General features: G+C 35.1%; 1 protein-coding gene across 1 annotated transcript in view; it reads right to left on the bottom strand.

The window, feature by feature from the left end:
• VPS50 (VPS50 subunit of EARP/GARPII complex) overlaps nucleotides 1-14,447 on the bottom strand; it is a 132,808-nt gene that overhangs the window by 76,524 nt on the left and 41,837 nt on the right. Inside the window, exon 12 of the mRNA XM_021689524.1 lies at nucleotides 14,081-14,221. Coding sequence (XP_021545199.1) covers nucleotides 14,081-14,221 — 141 coding nt within the window. The remainder of the gene's footprint in view (nucleotides 1-14,080; nucleotides 14,222-14,447) is intronic.

Raw genomic sequence — 14,447 nt, 5'->3', positions numbered from 1 at the left:
ATCCCAGGACCCTGGGATCATGATCTGAGCCGAAGGCAGATGCTTAACGACTGAGCCACCCAGGCGCCCCAGTACATAAAAATTTTAAAAAAGAATTTACATGGCAAAACGAAACACCATAAGCAAAGTCAAGACAAATGACAAACTTGAAAAAATATTTACAACATGTATCACAACAAAGTGTTAATATCCTGCATCTATAAAGAACTCTTAAAAGTTTTGGGGAAAAAGACCAAACATCCTATATAAGAATGGGAAGAAGTCACAAGCAAACTGCACAAATAGAGATACAAAAATGGCCATTAAACCTATGAAAACATGTCCAACTTCATTCATTAATAGGACAAATGAACATTAAAACTACAATAAGACACAAAGTCTCACTCGTCAGATTGGTGAGAATTTTAAAGCTGACTATTAACAAAGATTCTCTCCTTGACCAAACTCTAGCCAAGATCCTCTAAGCTCTCTTTTCAACTAGGCCTCATTCTTGGCCTATAAAAACCTGAACAAAACACTAACATAGTTTCTAAGAGCCCAAGGCTGCATCCCTAGGATGACGCTAGTCCCCGTTAAAGTGCCTCTCTGAGAAAACTCAAGCCTGCCAAAAGAATTTACTGTCTGTTCCAGGTGACACCTGAAGATAGGGCCCCCATCTCCCAGCCTCTGAGGGAGAAAGTGGGAGTCTAACTTCAATAAGCCCAGTTAGCAAACCCAGATGGGCTTCACAGGGACTAACTCCCACTTCCTGTTTTCTGCAATTTTTCATTCCCTGACTCTGAGCCCTGCCTCATCTCCCTCCCTTTAAAACACCCAGTCATCTCTGTACAAATGCAAGTTGAGCCTGGTTCACACTGGATTCTTTTCCCTATTTCAACAGGATATTACTAGTTAAAATCTGTCCATACAACTTTAATTTAGTATTTGGCTTTATCTTTGACACTCTATTCTGTTGTTGAGGCTGTGAAAAAGTACCCACTGTCATACACTGCTGGTGGGAATGAAAAATGACATAACCCTACGGCAGGGAATTTGGCACTGTTTAACAAAACTACACGTGTATGTTCCCTTTGACCCAGCAATCCTACTTCTAGGAATTTATCCTGAAGATACCACTCAAACAATGTGAAAATATATATGCACAAGGTTATTCATTGTGAAGGATTATTTGTAACTGCAAAATACTGGAATCTATCTAAATGTCCAAACAGGAGATTGGTTGAATAGACTACTGTTCATACACACAAAAGAGTACTACACAACTATGAAAAATAATAAGCTGATACATGCATATTTAAATTTTTTTAATTAAAAAAAAATTTCTCCTGGTAACCATCTGTTTGTTCTCTATAATTAAGAGTCTGTTTTTTGGTTTGTCTCTTTTTTTCCTTTGTTCATTTGTTTTGTTTCTAAAAGTCCACATAAATTTTTTCTCTGACAGACATATTTCACTTAGCATTATATTCTCTAGCTCCATCCAGGAGGGGAGGTGGGTGAGGGGATGGGTAAAATAGGTGAAGAGGATTAAGACTACATTTATCTTGGGGGTGCCTGGGTGGCTCAAGCAGTTAAGCATCTGACTCTTGGTTTTGGCTCAGGTCATGGGATTGAGCCCGCATGAGGCTCCATACTGGGCGGGGAGCCTGTTTAAGATTCTCTCTCCAGCTCCCTCACGCTCTTCCTCTCAAAAAAAAAAAAAAGAGTACACTTATCTTGATGAGCACTAAGTAATGTATTAAATTGTTGAATCACTATGTTGTACACCTAAAACTAATATCATACTGTATGTTAATGATACTGGAATTAAAATTTTTTTACTTTAATTTAATTTTATTATGTTATGTTAGTCACCCTACAGTACATCATTAGTTTTTGATGTAGTGTTCCATGATTCATTGTTTGCATATAACACCCAGTACTCCATGCAATACGTGCCCTCCCTAATACCTGGAATTAAAATTTTTTTAAAATTTTTAAAAAAATTTCCCCTTCATGACATACATATATGATAAAGGGAAAAATTTTAAATTATATGTATAACATATAAGTTACATATACAATATAAAAAATACATATCTAAAATTATACATGTCATAAGAAATAGAAAAAATTTAATGCATATATCTGATATCATCACAAAAATAAAGAGAGAAGATAAACAAGAAAATATTGAAGTTAGTTATCTTTACAAGGTGGGGTTGGGGATGAAATGGAAGAAATGTAAGAGGAAGTGACACTTCTCTAAACATACCACATTGGCTATAGGTACATATTCAGAGAAGAATTAGAATGACCATCCAGATTTACACACGGCTGGCAGAGATGAATAAAAAATATTTTTCCACACTTATAATTTGGAGTAACTTTTTATGTTTACATGTCATGTTTACTTTTGTAATTACCACCTTTACAATGAACCAGTCTTGATTTTTTCCCCTCTTGGTTTATCTTTATCCCATCACTACGTATCCCTTATAGCACACTCATGTAATAAAAACTTGATACTGATGCACAAGGTCAGGAAAAAGCTAAAAGCAGAAGGCAAAGAAAAGAAAAAAAATCATAAAAATGTTCTGGGCTGCAACTCCCAGCAATCATTCACCTGAATAAAGGTACTCTTTTACAAGTCAATTTTTTTTCACCTTCATAAACTCAACTTTACATAAATTTATATTTATATTATGCAAATAAATTTAATCTAATTATATCCCAACATTCTTTCGGGTAGATAAAAGGAAGACAGTGTTAGTCTTATTTCTTCCCAAAGAAAAATTATGACTATACAAATAACTGTGTTATAGTTCACCAATTAATTTTTATTACACTTGTCACAGTTTAACAAACCAGAAAATTAAATCTTAGAACTACTACTACCTTCTATTTTCTACCCAGACGCTGTCTAGTTACATTATTTGCCTATTTATTCGAGGAAAAGGAGGTTCTTTACTATGTTACCTCTTGATGATTTGCTGAAATGTAAGGGGTTTGGATGAGATACACAAAGACATATATGTAAATTCTTTTCCAAAAAAAAGTTGACATTATTGAAGTTATAGCAAGCTTTTTCTCACCAAACTGATCCAAGTGTAAATAATTCACAAATCTAGCTAAACCACTGCACATGCCTGAAAGTCTTCCAAAAGAATATAAATTGCATTATCTTCACAAATATGTTCATATGTACAAACATAAGACTATGACGTACTGAGCACCAGATAACAAGATGACTCTTGCCTAAATTTATATTCTAAAACAGAAACAAATGTAGAGATTCTTTGTACTAGATACATATGCAATAAATAGTTTAAGGAAAGAGGGCAAGGTGGGAGAGAGAAAAAATACTGTTTTTAATACATTTAAGCCCAGATATGTTAATTTCTGCACGTGAAGACCATGCTGGCAATAAGTTAAAAGAGTCCTTTCATTTTAAAACTGGACTCCAAAAACCACTTTTCTCTGTACCATGCAACCAACTGGTGTCAACTCTCATAGCAACAAATGCTTCTTATGCTTTTAACACCTTATTACTAAAATCATTCACAACTAGTGTTCTCTCATCAATTTATAAGAATCACCTCTAAATTACAAGTAGAGAATCTTATCACACGGACATGGGTGAATCATAACTATAACAAAAGAAATTCAAAGAAACCAGCAAATAAGCAAATAATTGCATAAGTAATCAAAAAATAAAAGCTAGGCCAAGAAGAGAATTTGAGTTTCTGAATTAACAGACCATGAAACTTCCCCTCAGACATCGATTCTTCTTCACACCAGCAGGACATAACAGAAAGACGCCTACAGAAGGAATTGGAAGCCCTGGGTCCAGCCAGCACGAGTTCCGCAACTTAGCGGTCACAAGCCTTACACAATAAACCACTGGGGACTGAAGTTTCTGCCTTTCATAAAACACTGTTAGAGATTCCTGAATCTGCCTACCTCATCACTAGTTTTATCTGCCCACCAATTACTAAATACCTAACACTTCATCTCAGTTCAAGTCCCAATTAAGGGACGGTTCATTTAGGATAAGACCAGAAATACCAAGGCAGGGGAATGCCATACTCTAATCCCAGTTCCACGTTCATATCACCTATCAATAATAGCAATGAAAGTCTTGAACTGATCCATTTAGAAAATATTCACAGTGAGACACCCCAAAAGAACTAAAATAACATGTCTTTAAATTCTGTTTTAAAAACTAAGAATAGGGGTGCCTGGGTGGCTCAGTCATTAAGCATCTGCCTTCAACTCAGGTCATGATCCCAGTGTCCTGGGATCAAGCCCCGCATAGGGCTCCTTGCTCAGCGGGAAGCCTGCTTCTCCCTCTCCCACTCCGCCTGCTTGTGTTCCCTCTTTTGCTATCTCTCTCTGTCAAATAAATAAATAAAATATTAAATAAATAAATAAATAAATAAATAAATAAAATCTTAAAATAAATAAATAAAAATTAAGAATATATGGGAAACAGAAATTTAATTATCAAATATTTTTCTGTGTTCTAGAGCTATTCTCCATTGCCATTCTTTGGCTAAAAGCTAGTAGTTTCAATTCATTCAGCAAAAGTTGTGAGGTAAGTGGAAAAGAAAAAGAACAGTATTTTAGAAATATCTCAAAAAACATATAGAAAAGAAAGTATATTTTAAGTAATATAATTTTTTAAAAATCCATAACCCATATACAGATAACATACATGTCTAGTAACTCTGAGGATTATACAAGGCAACAAATATCCTTGGGGGAAGGATTTGGAGAATATTCACAAATCTGGATGTTATAATGTAACATTATAAGTAGAAAGTCCAACACAGCATTTCCACTATGCTTCACTATTCAAACATCAAAATAGGCTTCTTAATCAAATCTTGATTAACACTTTCAAAAAATCCACAGAAAGGATATGCTATTCCATCACTGTTGGCTAAAGTAACACTCTGCACCTTCCATTTCTGCTATTTAACTACTTCAACCAACCTACCTGGTCAAAGTAAAAAGGATGATATTAGCTTAGTAAAACCAGCAACATCTCAGCCTTAATTATAAACAATAAGTAAGAATCTAGAGGTCATTTTCAAAGAACATGAAACAAATAGGAGCATGCTCTTCCAATTTGAAGCACACAATGAAAAAAAAATGCCATCTTTTTTTTTTTTTTAAAGATTTTATTTATTTATTTGAGACAGAGAGAATGAGAGAGAGAGAGCACATGAGAGGGGGGAGGGTCAGAGGGAGAAGCAGGCTCCCTGCCGAGCAGGGAGCCCGATGCGGGACTCGATCCAGGGACTCCAGGATCATGACCTGAGCCGAAGGCAGTCGCTTAACCAACTGAGCCACCCAGGCGCCCAAAAAATGCCATCTTTTAAAACTTGCTTAAGTGCAGAGCTAAGTGGTACATATGAAAAAAGGAGAATGCCAGATTTAGCTTTTTAATTCTTATTAATTTGCTTTTATACACATCAGAAATCTCTATTACCAAATACCTACAAAAATTTCAGGAAGATGATTTTTAAATTACGTCAAAATAAAAATTCTTAGGATTATCTTAAATTCTTAAGGTATTTTTTGTTCTTGTTTCATTTTGATTTAGCACTCTAATCACATCCTGACAAACATAAAAGGAACAGATGTCTTGGCATCCTCACAGGGACCCAAAACTCCCAGCGCTGCCATCCCCCCATCCCCAACTTCATACACACACTGATAGATGGATTTCAAAAAACAACAGAGTTAGCAGTATCTCTAGATGAATCCTATTAGCACTGTGAGCTACATCACCAGAAGCTGGTACTACTGCCCGTCTGGGAGGCTTCAGGAAGTATGCTGCAGATCCAAACGGCACTAGACCCAGGAGCTAAAAACATCTCTGGGGAGGCTGAACTCTGGACCTAAATAAATGTCTGGGCCAAGCAATTATAAGATCTCTCCCCCCACTAATTATTTCTGTAAGGGCCAAGCTGTACAAAATACGAACATCTTCAGTACTTTCTAACCACTGGAAGCCAGAGATGTGCACAGTATAGTGGAGTGGACAGCACACATTTGGGCTTGGGGCCCAATTTTGTGACCTACTTGGTCATGAGGCTATAATATCACTTCATTTATCTAAACACCCCTAGGGATAAAGCAAATAACCTACGTTCTCTCTGAAGCTTTAAACACTATGACTTTCCAAAGACAACAATGTACATAAGCTGCAGCAAAACTTTCCTTGTACCAAAATAGATTCATTCATGATTTAAAAACACAAACATAGGGACACCTGAGTGGCTCAGTCGTTAAGCGTCTGCCTTCAGCTCAGGTCATGATCCCAGGGTCCTGGGATCGAGCCCCACATCGAGCCCTGCATCGGGCTCCCTGCTCCGCGGGGAACCTGCTTCTCCCTCTCCCACTCCCCCTGCTTGTGTTCCCTCTCTCACTGTGTCTCTCTCTGTCAAATAAATAAATATTTTTTAAAAAATTAAAAAAATTTAAAAAAACACAAACATATCATGGTAAGAAAATAGTCACTCTCATCTCCCATTTTATCATTAATACTAAAATTATATATACCCACAAAATCATATTTATCTGTATGATATAAATGATCCTAACTTGGAACTAAGTGACTAGCACCTTGAGAAATTGCTTGTAAAGTACTAAACTGTGAAACAGAAGTGTCTCCTCTAAACCATTGGAACTAAGTAACTAGCACCTTGGAACTAAGTAACTAGCACCCTGTGAAATTCCTTGTGAAGTGCTAAATTGTGAAACAGAATGGTCTCCTTTAAACCATTCTCGGGTTTTTTTGAATTGCTGTTAAATGGCATGAATCAAATAGACAGGTTAATACTATAAAATAAGCAACACAGGTGTAATCAGAATACATAATTATCTTTCAAAGTTACAATCAATAAAATGCTGGGAACCCCTAAACTGAGATTATCACCAAAAAAAGGGGTAGTATTTAAATGTAAAAGCACCATCAAATTAAAAATAGGGTTTCTTGAAGGTCTCAAGAACAGCCTTCTACCAGTAAATTATTTTTTGTTTCTGCTGGCAGTAAATGCCATGCTCTAAAAACAGGTTGGGTCTTTAACATTTACTCCCAACCCTCCCCCACCACACACACACATACCGCCCAGCACACACACACACACACACACCCCACCCAGCAGTCTACACTACACTGACAGGTTCTTAGACTTGGGCAGCCCAGGGCCCTTGCCACACCTGAGCCAGTTTCAAGTGACCAGGAAACCCCTCCATTTCTAGCCAAAGAGGGAAGACTGGCTACTCAAATAACTACAGCCCAAAGCATGCACTCCAGAGGCACTCAGTCCCAGAGAACACTGAACAACCAAATCGTCATACTGAAAATCCAGTTAAACCAAGCCAGAAGACCTAAGGTTGGTTCCTTTCACCTGCCCTAGGCTCTCCTCCTCTCGTGCCATTGCTCAGGATATTTCCTTATACTTCCCCACGACCCAGCTACATACAGTGTGCTGTTGAAATCCAAGACCCTCAAAACTTGCAGCCTCCTCTTAACAATAAGATACAGTTTTGCCTTCCTTGGACCCCAATAACACTACTTTGTTTGAACTTTTCTTATCCTACCTCTGGTCATAATTAACGTGACACCTTACTGGATTATAAATTCTATAAACCCTTATCTATCCTTGTTGAGCTGAACTGATTACTCGATTAACAAACGCTGAGTGATGATAAGGGAACTGGCTTATGCTTAGCAAGTCAGAATATTAAGAAAATGGAGTCTTGTGTCCTTTGCCAGCATCCATGAAAGGGTAAGGTACTAGCTTGTCAGTTTGTAAGAGGATAAAATTTCAGACCCTTAACGGTTCTTGACAATCCAGAGAGTAAATAGCAGGGAAAATTTTTCCTTACCTAACTTTTGATCATTAAGTTTTGAATTTTAAAAAATTACCAAAACCTAGTTTTTATTTTATTTTAAATATATAGACATCAATATATATTCATATATAAGAAAATATACGAGTGGTGATGGTAAAAATATGTGATAATAAATCTGACAGCTTTATTCTTTGGAGTATTCTAAAACTGACCTGAGGAAGCAACTCAAGTAAATGTATAGTATTACTCTTCTAACTGAAAAGACTTTTCTCTTTGAGCAAATGTTCAAATTTGTAGCTTCCAATAAGAGAGAAAAGGTCTACTCGCCTAACAAATCAACCAAATTAACTCCAACAATCAATTAAATGTCCCAGTTTAATTTCCTTCACATCCTAAATATGCCTGAGTGATAAACAAAATAAATTATTCTTGATATGCTACCTTCTGGTATCTGACAATTAAGCTAATAAATACAAAATAATCAGCATTCATGTGTACAGGGAAAGGAATAAAAGCAGACATCACTGATGAGGAGTATAAATTGAAACACACTTTCTAGAGGGCAATTTTGGAAAAATGAACCAAAATCCTTATAAATGCAAAGCCTTTGACAATGCAATTTCATTTCTCATCACTTATTGTAAATAAAGATGTATACAAAGATTTAGCTTTAAGAATATTTACTACAGTGTTGTTCATAATAACAAAAACTAGAAATAAAATAAATACCTAAGAATAGGAAACTGGTTAATTAATCCACAGGATCTTACACTGAAATACTGTCAAGCTATTAAAAGTTATGTGGGTAGCGTATTTACTGAAATGAAAAATTATTTATAACATAGAAAGTGGGAAAAATGCTGTAAAACTGTGTGTACAGCATAATCCTACTTTTAAAAGCTATTTGCTTACAAACACATTAAAAGAATCAGCTTTGCATGCATAAATATTAATTTTTATTTTCTTCTTTTTGCTTATGTATATTTTTCTACTATGTTTTACTTGTATGATTTCAAATATGTATATTTTTAAGAGTAAACATCATGTTAATTAATGATTGCTTAGTTTGCACAACTACTTACATAATCCATATTCTAACACTGTAGACTCTAAATAATGTAAGAACATATAAATACCAGACTAGTTTAAGTCAGAAAACAGTCAGCAAAAGAATAAAGAAGCAGTTAATTCTATAGAGAAGCAAAAACATGATTGTTTGATGAGAGACAATATATTCTTCATAACAGAAAATGCCCTGAGAATTTGGGAATAGAAACATGTTTTTGACTAAAAAGAGGAATTTGTCTTTAGGTTTCTATATGAACATCAAAATAAACTATACCTTCAACAGAGATCTTACTAAAGATATTTACTAACCCTCAAAAAAACTGACACTGAATTCAGTATCAAGAGAGAGTACTTACAAGAAAAATTTTATAAAGCTTAGAAGAATGGAATGTTAGACCAGCAGTCCCTTTGTCTTTCTACGATGTATGCACATAAAGCATCTGTAAAAGTACATGGCACAGGGGCACCTGGGTGGCTCAGTCGGTTGAGCATCTGACTCTTTATTTCAGCTCAGGGCATGATCTAAGGGTCATGAGATCAAGCCCCAAGTCAGGCTCCGTGGTCAGCACGGAGTCTGCTTGAGATTCTCTCCCCTCTGCCCATCCACTCCACAGCCACACCCCCACTCACTCTCTCTCTCAAATAAATAAATAAAATATTTAAAAAAGAAGTCCATGGCACACAAAAGATGCACAATGTTGGTTTTCTTTCCCTCATACTTAACTTAAATTTGAACTGTGTCAACATCGTACCAATTAGAGACAAGGAGGGCAATTGAATTTACTCAAGAAACATTTACTAAGCACCTCCAATGTGTCAGACTCTGGGAAAACATATACTGAAATTATTTCAAAGTTTTTCCTAAAAAAACTCCATTTTTCACCAAAGTTATTACTACATTATCAAGTTCATTTCAAAAACAGAACTCAAAACTCATTAAGCTCATTTGGAAATGAAAAACTGAAAAATGGTTGGGAAAATTTCAGCCAGTGTTAGCCAGCTCTATTATCATAAAATTAATCAATAACATCCTAATTAACATCTTAATATAAGCTTCCCAGGGAAATCCAACAGCCTGCCAAAGAAGGTTGTAAAAAAAATTTTTTTTTAACTTTCAAATAGCCTACAAAAAGTTTCTCTACAAGGTCACTAAATAAATAACATCCACTTGGTGTCTATAAATTTCTCCACAGACTGGTATCAACATGTAGGGTACATCAACGTAAATGGAATCACAAACAAGGCTTAATTTTTTTAAGTAAATAAAATGACCACTAAGCCCCTTTCGTTGGCCCTTTCCGGAAATGAATGAGGTTTAATTCATTTTGAAATTTTTGCTAAATATCAGTCATTTATTTGAGCTTCAAAATAATGTACACATTTTTAAAGGAGCCTAAATTACTGATCTAACAACTGTTCGCCAATACATTCAAGAAAAACAGGAAAACCACACTGAAAGATAAACTGTAAGAAGAAAAATTGTGCTTCTAATGAAATCATTCAGAAAACATTGTTTAGTAAAGAAAAAAAAGTAAGTACATTCAATTACAAAATAATTTCAAAAAGCTCAAAGCCAACTAAGCTTTTAAACTCAGCAATGGTTGACAGGACACAAATCACAGAAATGTCATAATGGGATAGGATGCTGCTGGCCTTAAGAACTCTGAAGTTCTCGGTTTACCAGAGTAAATAGAAACAGAATGCTAATTTTATCCCAGATTTCTTTGTAAAGGGATATCAAAAAACTTAAGTTCAATTTCATTCTAGCCCATTTAGTAATAGATGGATATGAGTGGTTTAAAATAATACTATGAACAAGGGCAAGCAGATGATTAGATCTCTTCATTTCCAATCTCTTTCCATTTAAAGGAAACACAATTGTTCCCACTTACAGGAACTCCACCCCTCTCTCAACTCTGATGAGTATACTATTTCATGTATTTCATTTTTTAATGTTATATTTAAACTCTATGATTAAGGGCTTCCTTCAAAATACTGCTATTATACAGAGAAAACCAACTGCCCAAATGCCTGAACTCTTTCTTCTCATTTCTAAAATCTACCAGTCAACATCTTATATGCATTTCCCGAGGGCTCTGTTGCTTCTTTCTTACCTGACATTCCATTGCCACATACACTCTCCCATTAGCACATCCTCAATAAGTATTCTCAGTGACTTTGAATCAGAGCTAAATGATTCCCAATTGCTACATATTGAAAAAAATCAAGAACCTTACATTCTAATACAAGGCTCCTTCACAAATCATCTCCCTTGCCTGAGCTGTGCCATTCCAGATCCTTTATATGTGTTCTCACCAGGAAAACATATTTAAATCTCCTTTCATCAGTTTATTTATTAAATTTCTAAGGGCTGCTTCCATTTTTCCTCTCCTGAGCTAATCATCTTCATTTATAGAACTCAGTTACTAAAAGGTCACATCTTTTCATCAAACTAACTAACAAATAAACAAATCTGATGAGAAATAATTTCTTCCTAATCTTCCCTGGCTTAAACATGTCAACTAGAATTCAAATATTATAAAACAAATTAAAACTTAGTTAGGTTTCAAAGAGATATCCACATCCCTGTCTGCCTGTGGCAGCACTGACTTAAATACTTCTAGAGGCCTGGGGTAATTTCTGGAACTTCTTTAATTTCTTATTGAGAATTGTGCCCAAAAAAATGGGCCACCTTAAAATGCATCACATTCTTCACCTCATTATTCAGCTCCCCTAAGTCTGTTCTCTCAACATAAAGAGCCCACCATACCTAATTCTGTTAAATCCTTTCCTCAAAAGAAATTCCTTCATGAAGCCATCATCAACATTTGCTACTATTCTGATCGCTTCAAAACTCTTTCAATGAATGTTTTAGCACAGCTTGAATATAAACCAGAAGTGTACAACTGCATTGGATGAATAATAACCTATGTGCTGGCTGTTCTGGGTGGAGGGGGCGGTTTCTATCCCTAAGCTCTAGTATACCAATAAATCACTTGTTTCCTTAATTTAATTATATATACCTCACTACTACCACACATAGACAGATAATTTTATAAAGAATTACCAGATGTTTCTTGGAGTCATTTTAACAAGCATTAACTCAAAATAAAATCAAGAAAGATAAGCCCTTTGTTATCTGATAATTTAAATATACACACAGCTCCTTCAAAAGTCAGCTTTAAAAAAAAACAGTGAAAGAAATTCCAAAAAAAAAACAAAACCCAACAACCTATGGTAAACACTTTAAGCATAAATTTTTGTTCATAAACATTTATAAGTACAACTTTCAGCTTTGTATTGCATAAATGTACAGAGGACTTTCTCAAGAAGCAGGAGCACAAATATGTCTTTGACTTAAAAACATATAAAAATTTAATGGTAAAAGTATACTATGCACATACACAAACACACACCAGATTTAACCAAAGTAAAGAAGACTGAAGGACAAAAGCCTAATTTGTTTAAAATGTTTGTTTTAATTATTATAAGTTATTTTCTGCTGTAACAGTGAAATCACCAACTTGTAATAAATTGCTTTACCATTTAAATCATCTCTTCATGATAGCAACAATAATAGAATCAAAAAATGAAACTGATTTCTTGTATATTTAATTTAAAAATATACACTATCAACCTAAGAAAATATATGAATAAGAACAACACATTTCAAAATCATTGAACTTTAACAAATGATGGCTGTACTTAAAACCGGATATTCAAAAATGAAATTATGCAACTATATCACACTTTAAGTTAATAATCATTAAATTTGTGAAAGAGTCCTCATGATTTATAAAATGATTTTAAAGACATTTTTAAGCTATATTAACAACCATCCACTGTCATTATTAACTCAATCCTTCATCTATCATATATAATCACATCCTCCTGGAATATTTATTGTAGCTCAAGTAAGAAGATTTCTTCAGATCCCAATGAACATATAACCTGCACTTTTGACAAACTCACTAAAGAATTAAGATTCGCTTAATTTTATACTAATCCCTGGACATAATTACAGTAGAGAATAGATACCTACTTCCTAGAACTGTTATTTTCTAAGTTGATGTTACAAATAATTCAAGAATGTCTCCAGTGAGAGACACAGAACATTCTTGAACTAGAATTAAAGAGACCAAGGTCAACAATAACCTCCACATCGTCAAATCAAGGGTCAATTCTATAATATCACCTTATGCAGACTCTCAGAAGCATCTGACATAGGTTTACGGTCAATTCTCCTTGAAATACTTCCTTCTGTAGACTGTTCCACCATCTCCTAGCTTTTCCCCCACCTAGCAAGCTGCTCTCTCTCTGACCCTTCTTCCTGGTCTCTCCTCCTTACCTAATCCCTGAGTGTCACAAGGCCCAAGGGTCCCATGGCTCCTTTATCTACACTCCTTTCCCCCATCTTCCTATCAAGTATCATGGCTGTAAGTACAATTAGATTCTGACGACTCTATCACTTCAGCTCTCATCTCCGTAAGTTTTTATCCAACTGCCTCCTCAACAAGTCCCCTTGAATGTTAATAGTTATCAAACAGAATTCATGACTCCCCACTACAAATCAGTCTTCCTTGTAAACACATACGACACCACTCACTGTTCTCCCAGTTGTTCATCATTCTCTTTTCCTCACACCCTACATCAATCCATCAACAGGACCAATTCTAAAACAGAGCCCAACTCAGTTCACTTCTCACCTGTGGTTATATTACCTATAGACCTCTGTTTCTTTAAGAATGAAAAGAAATTGGTTACAGATACTGACAGAAACAGCATTCATACACACGGAAAGACTGATGGAAAGGGTATACAGGAAACCAGCTAAGATGATTGCCTAGAAGTATCTTAGATGCAATCACAGAAGAGAATTAAGAGCCTGAGAGAAAAGGGTAAGAGAAGCTATAACAGAGTAAAGAGTCCATTTAGAAGCAAATGCACTCCATCAATCTGTACCATCTCATCAACTTTTACCATTTGTGTGACTCAATCTTCCATTATGAGAAAAAGAACAATACGGGAGAAAAAAAAAAGCTTTCGGCAAACATATTTCTTTTTATTTCAGTAGCATCTTCAAATAATAGGTGCTAAGAAAAACGGAATATGAATTCAAAAACTAAAAGAGAGGCAATATGAACAAAACAAAGTCACTACATACTGTACAGAGATCCTTATATTGCAGCTTTTGGAATTTTGTATCTGTGTTTCCTGAACATAGTTCCACATAACCAAGAACAACTTGAAACACAGTATTATGAATGGCTTGAGTGAAGTGCATGTGAAGTTGATCCATTGCTGTCTGTGGAAAGAAAAAAACATACAACATAATTTCATGTTATTAAAATAAATAAATTTCCATGGACTTGAAAAACATAGGAAAAAATCTTTACCAATTATAGATACAGCACAAAGATCACTATTGTTTATAAAATTTTAATTGTACTGATTATTTGCAAAGAATCCTTCAAATAACCACAACATCCTATCCCTAAAAATAAATCTGAATCATGAACCCTGCTCTGTTG

This window comes from Neomonachus schauinslandi, chromosome 12 (genome assembly GCF_002201575.2).
Source record: "Neomonachus schauinslandi chromosome 12, ASM220157v2, whole genome shotgun sequence".
In the NCBI taxonomy this organism is placed as follows: domain Eukaryota; kingdom Metazoa; phylum Chordata; class Mammalia; order Carnivora; family Phocidae; genus Neomonachus; species Neomonachus schauinslandi.
The sequence above is the reverse complement of the archived record's forward strand: the minus strand, read 5'-3'. Positions and strand labels throughout refer to the sequence as shown.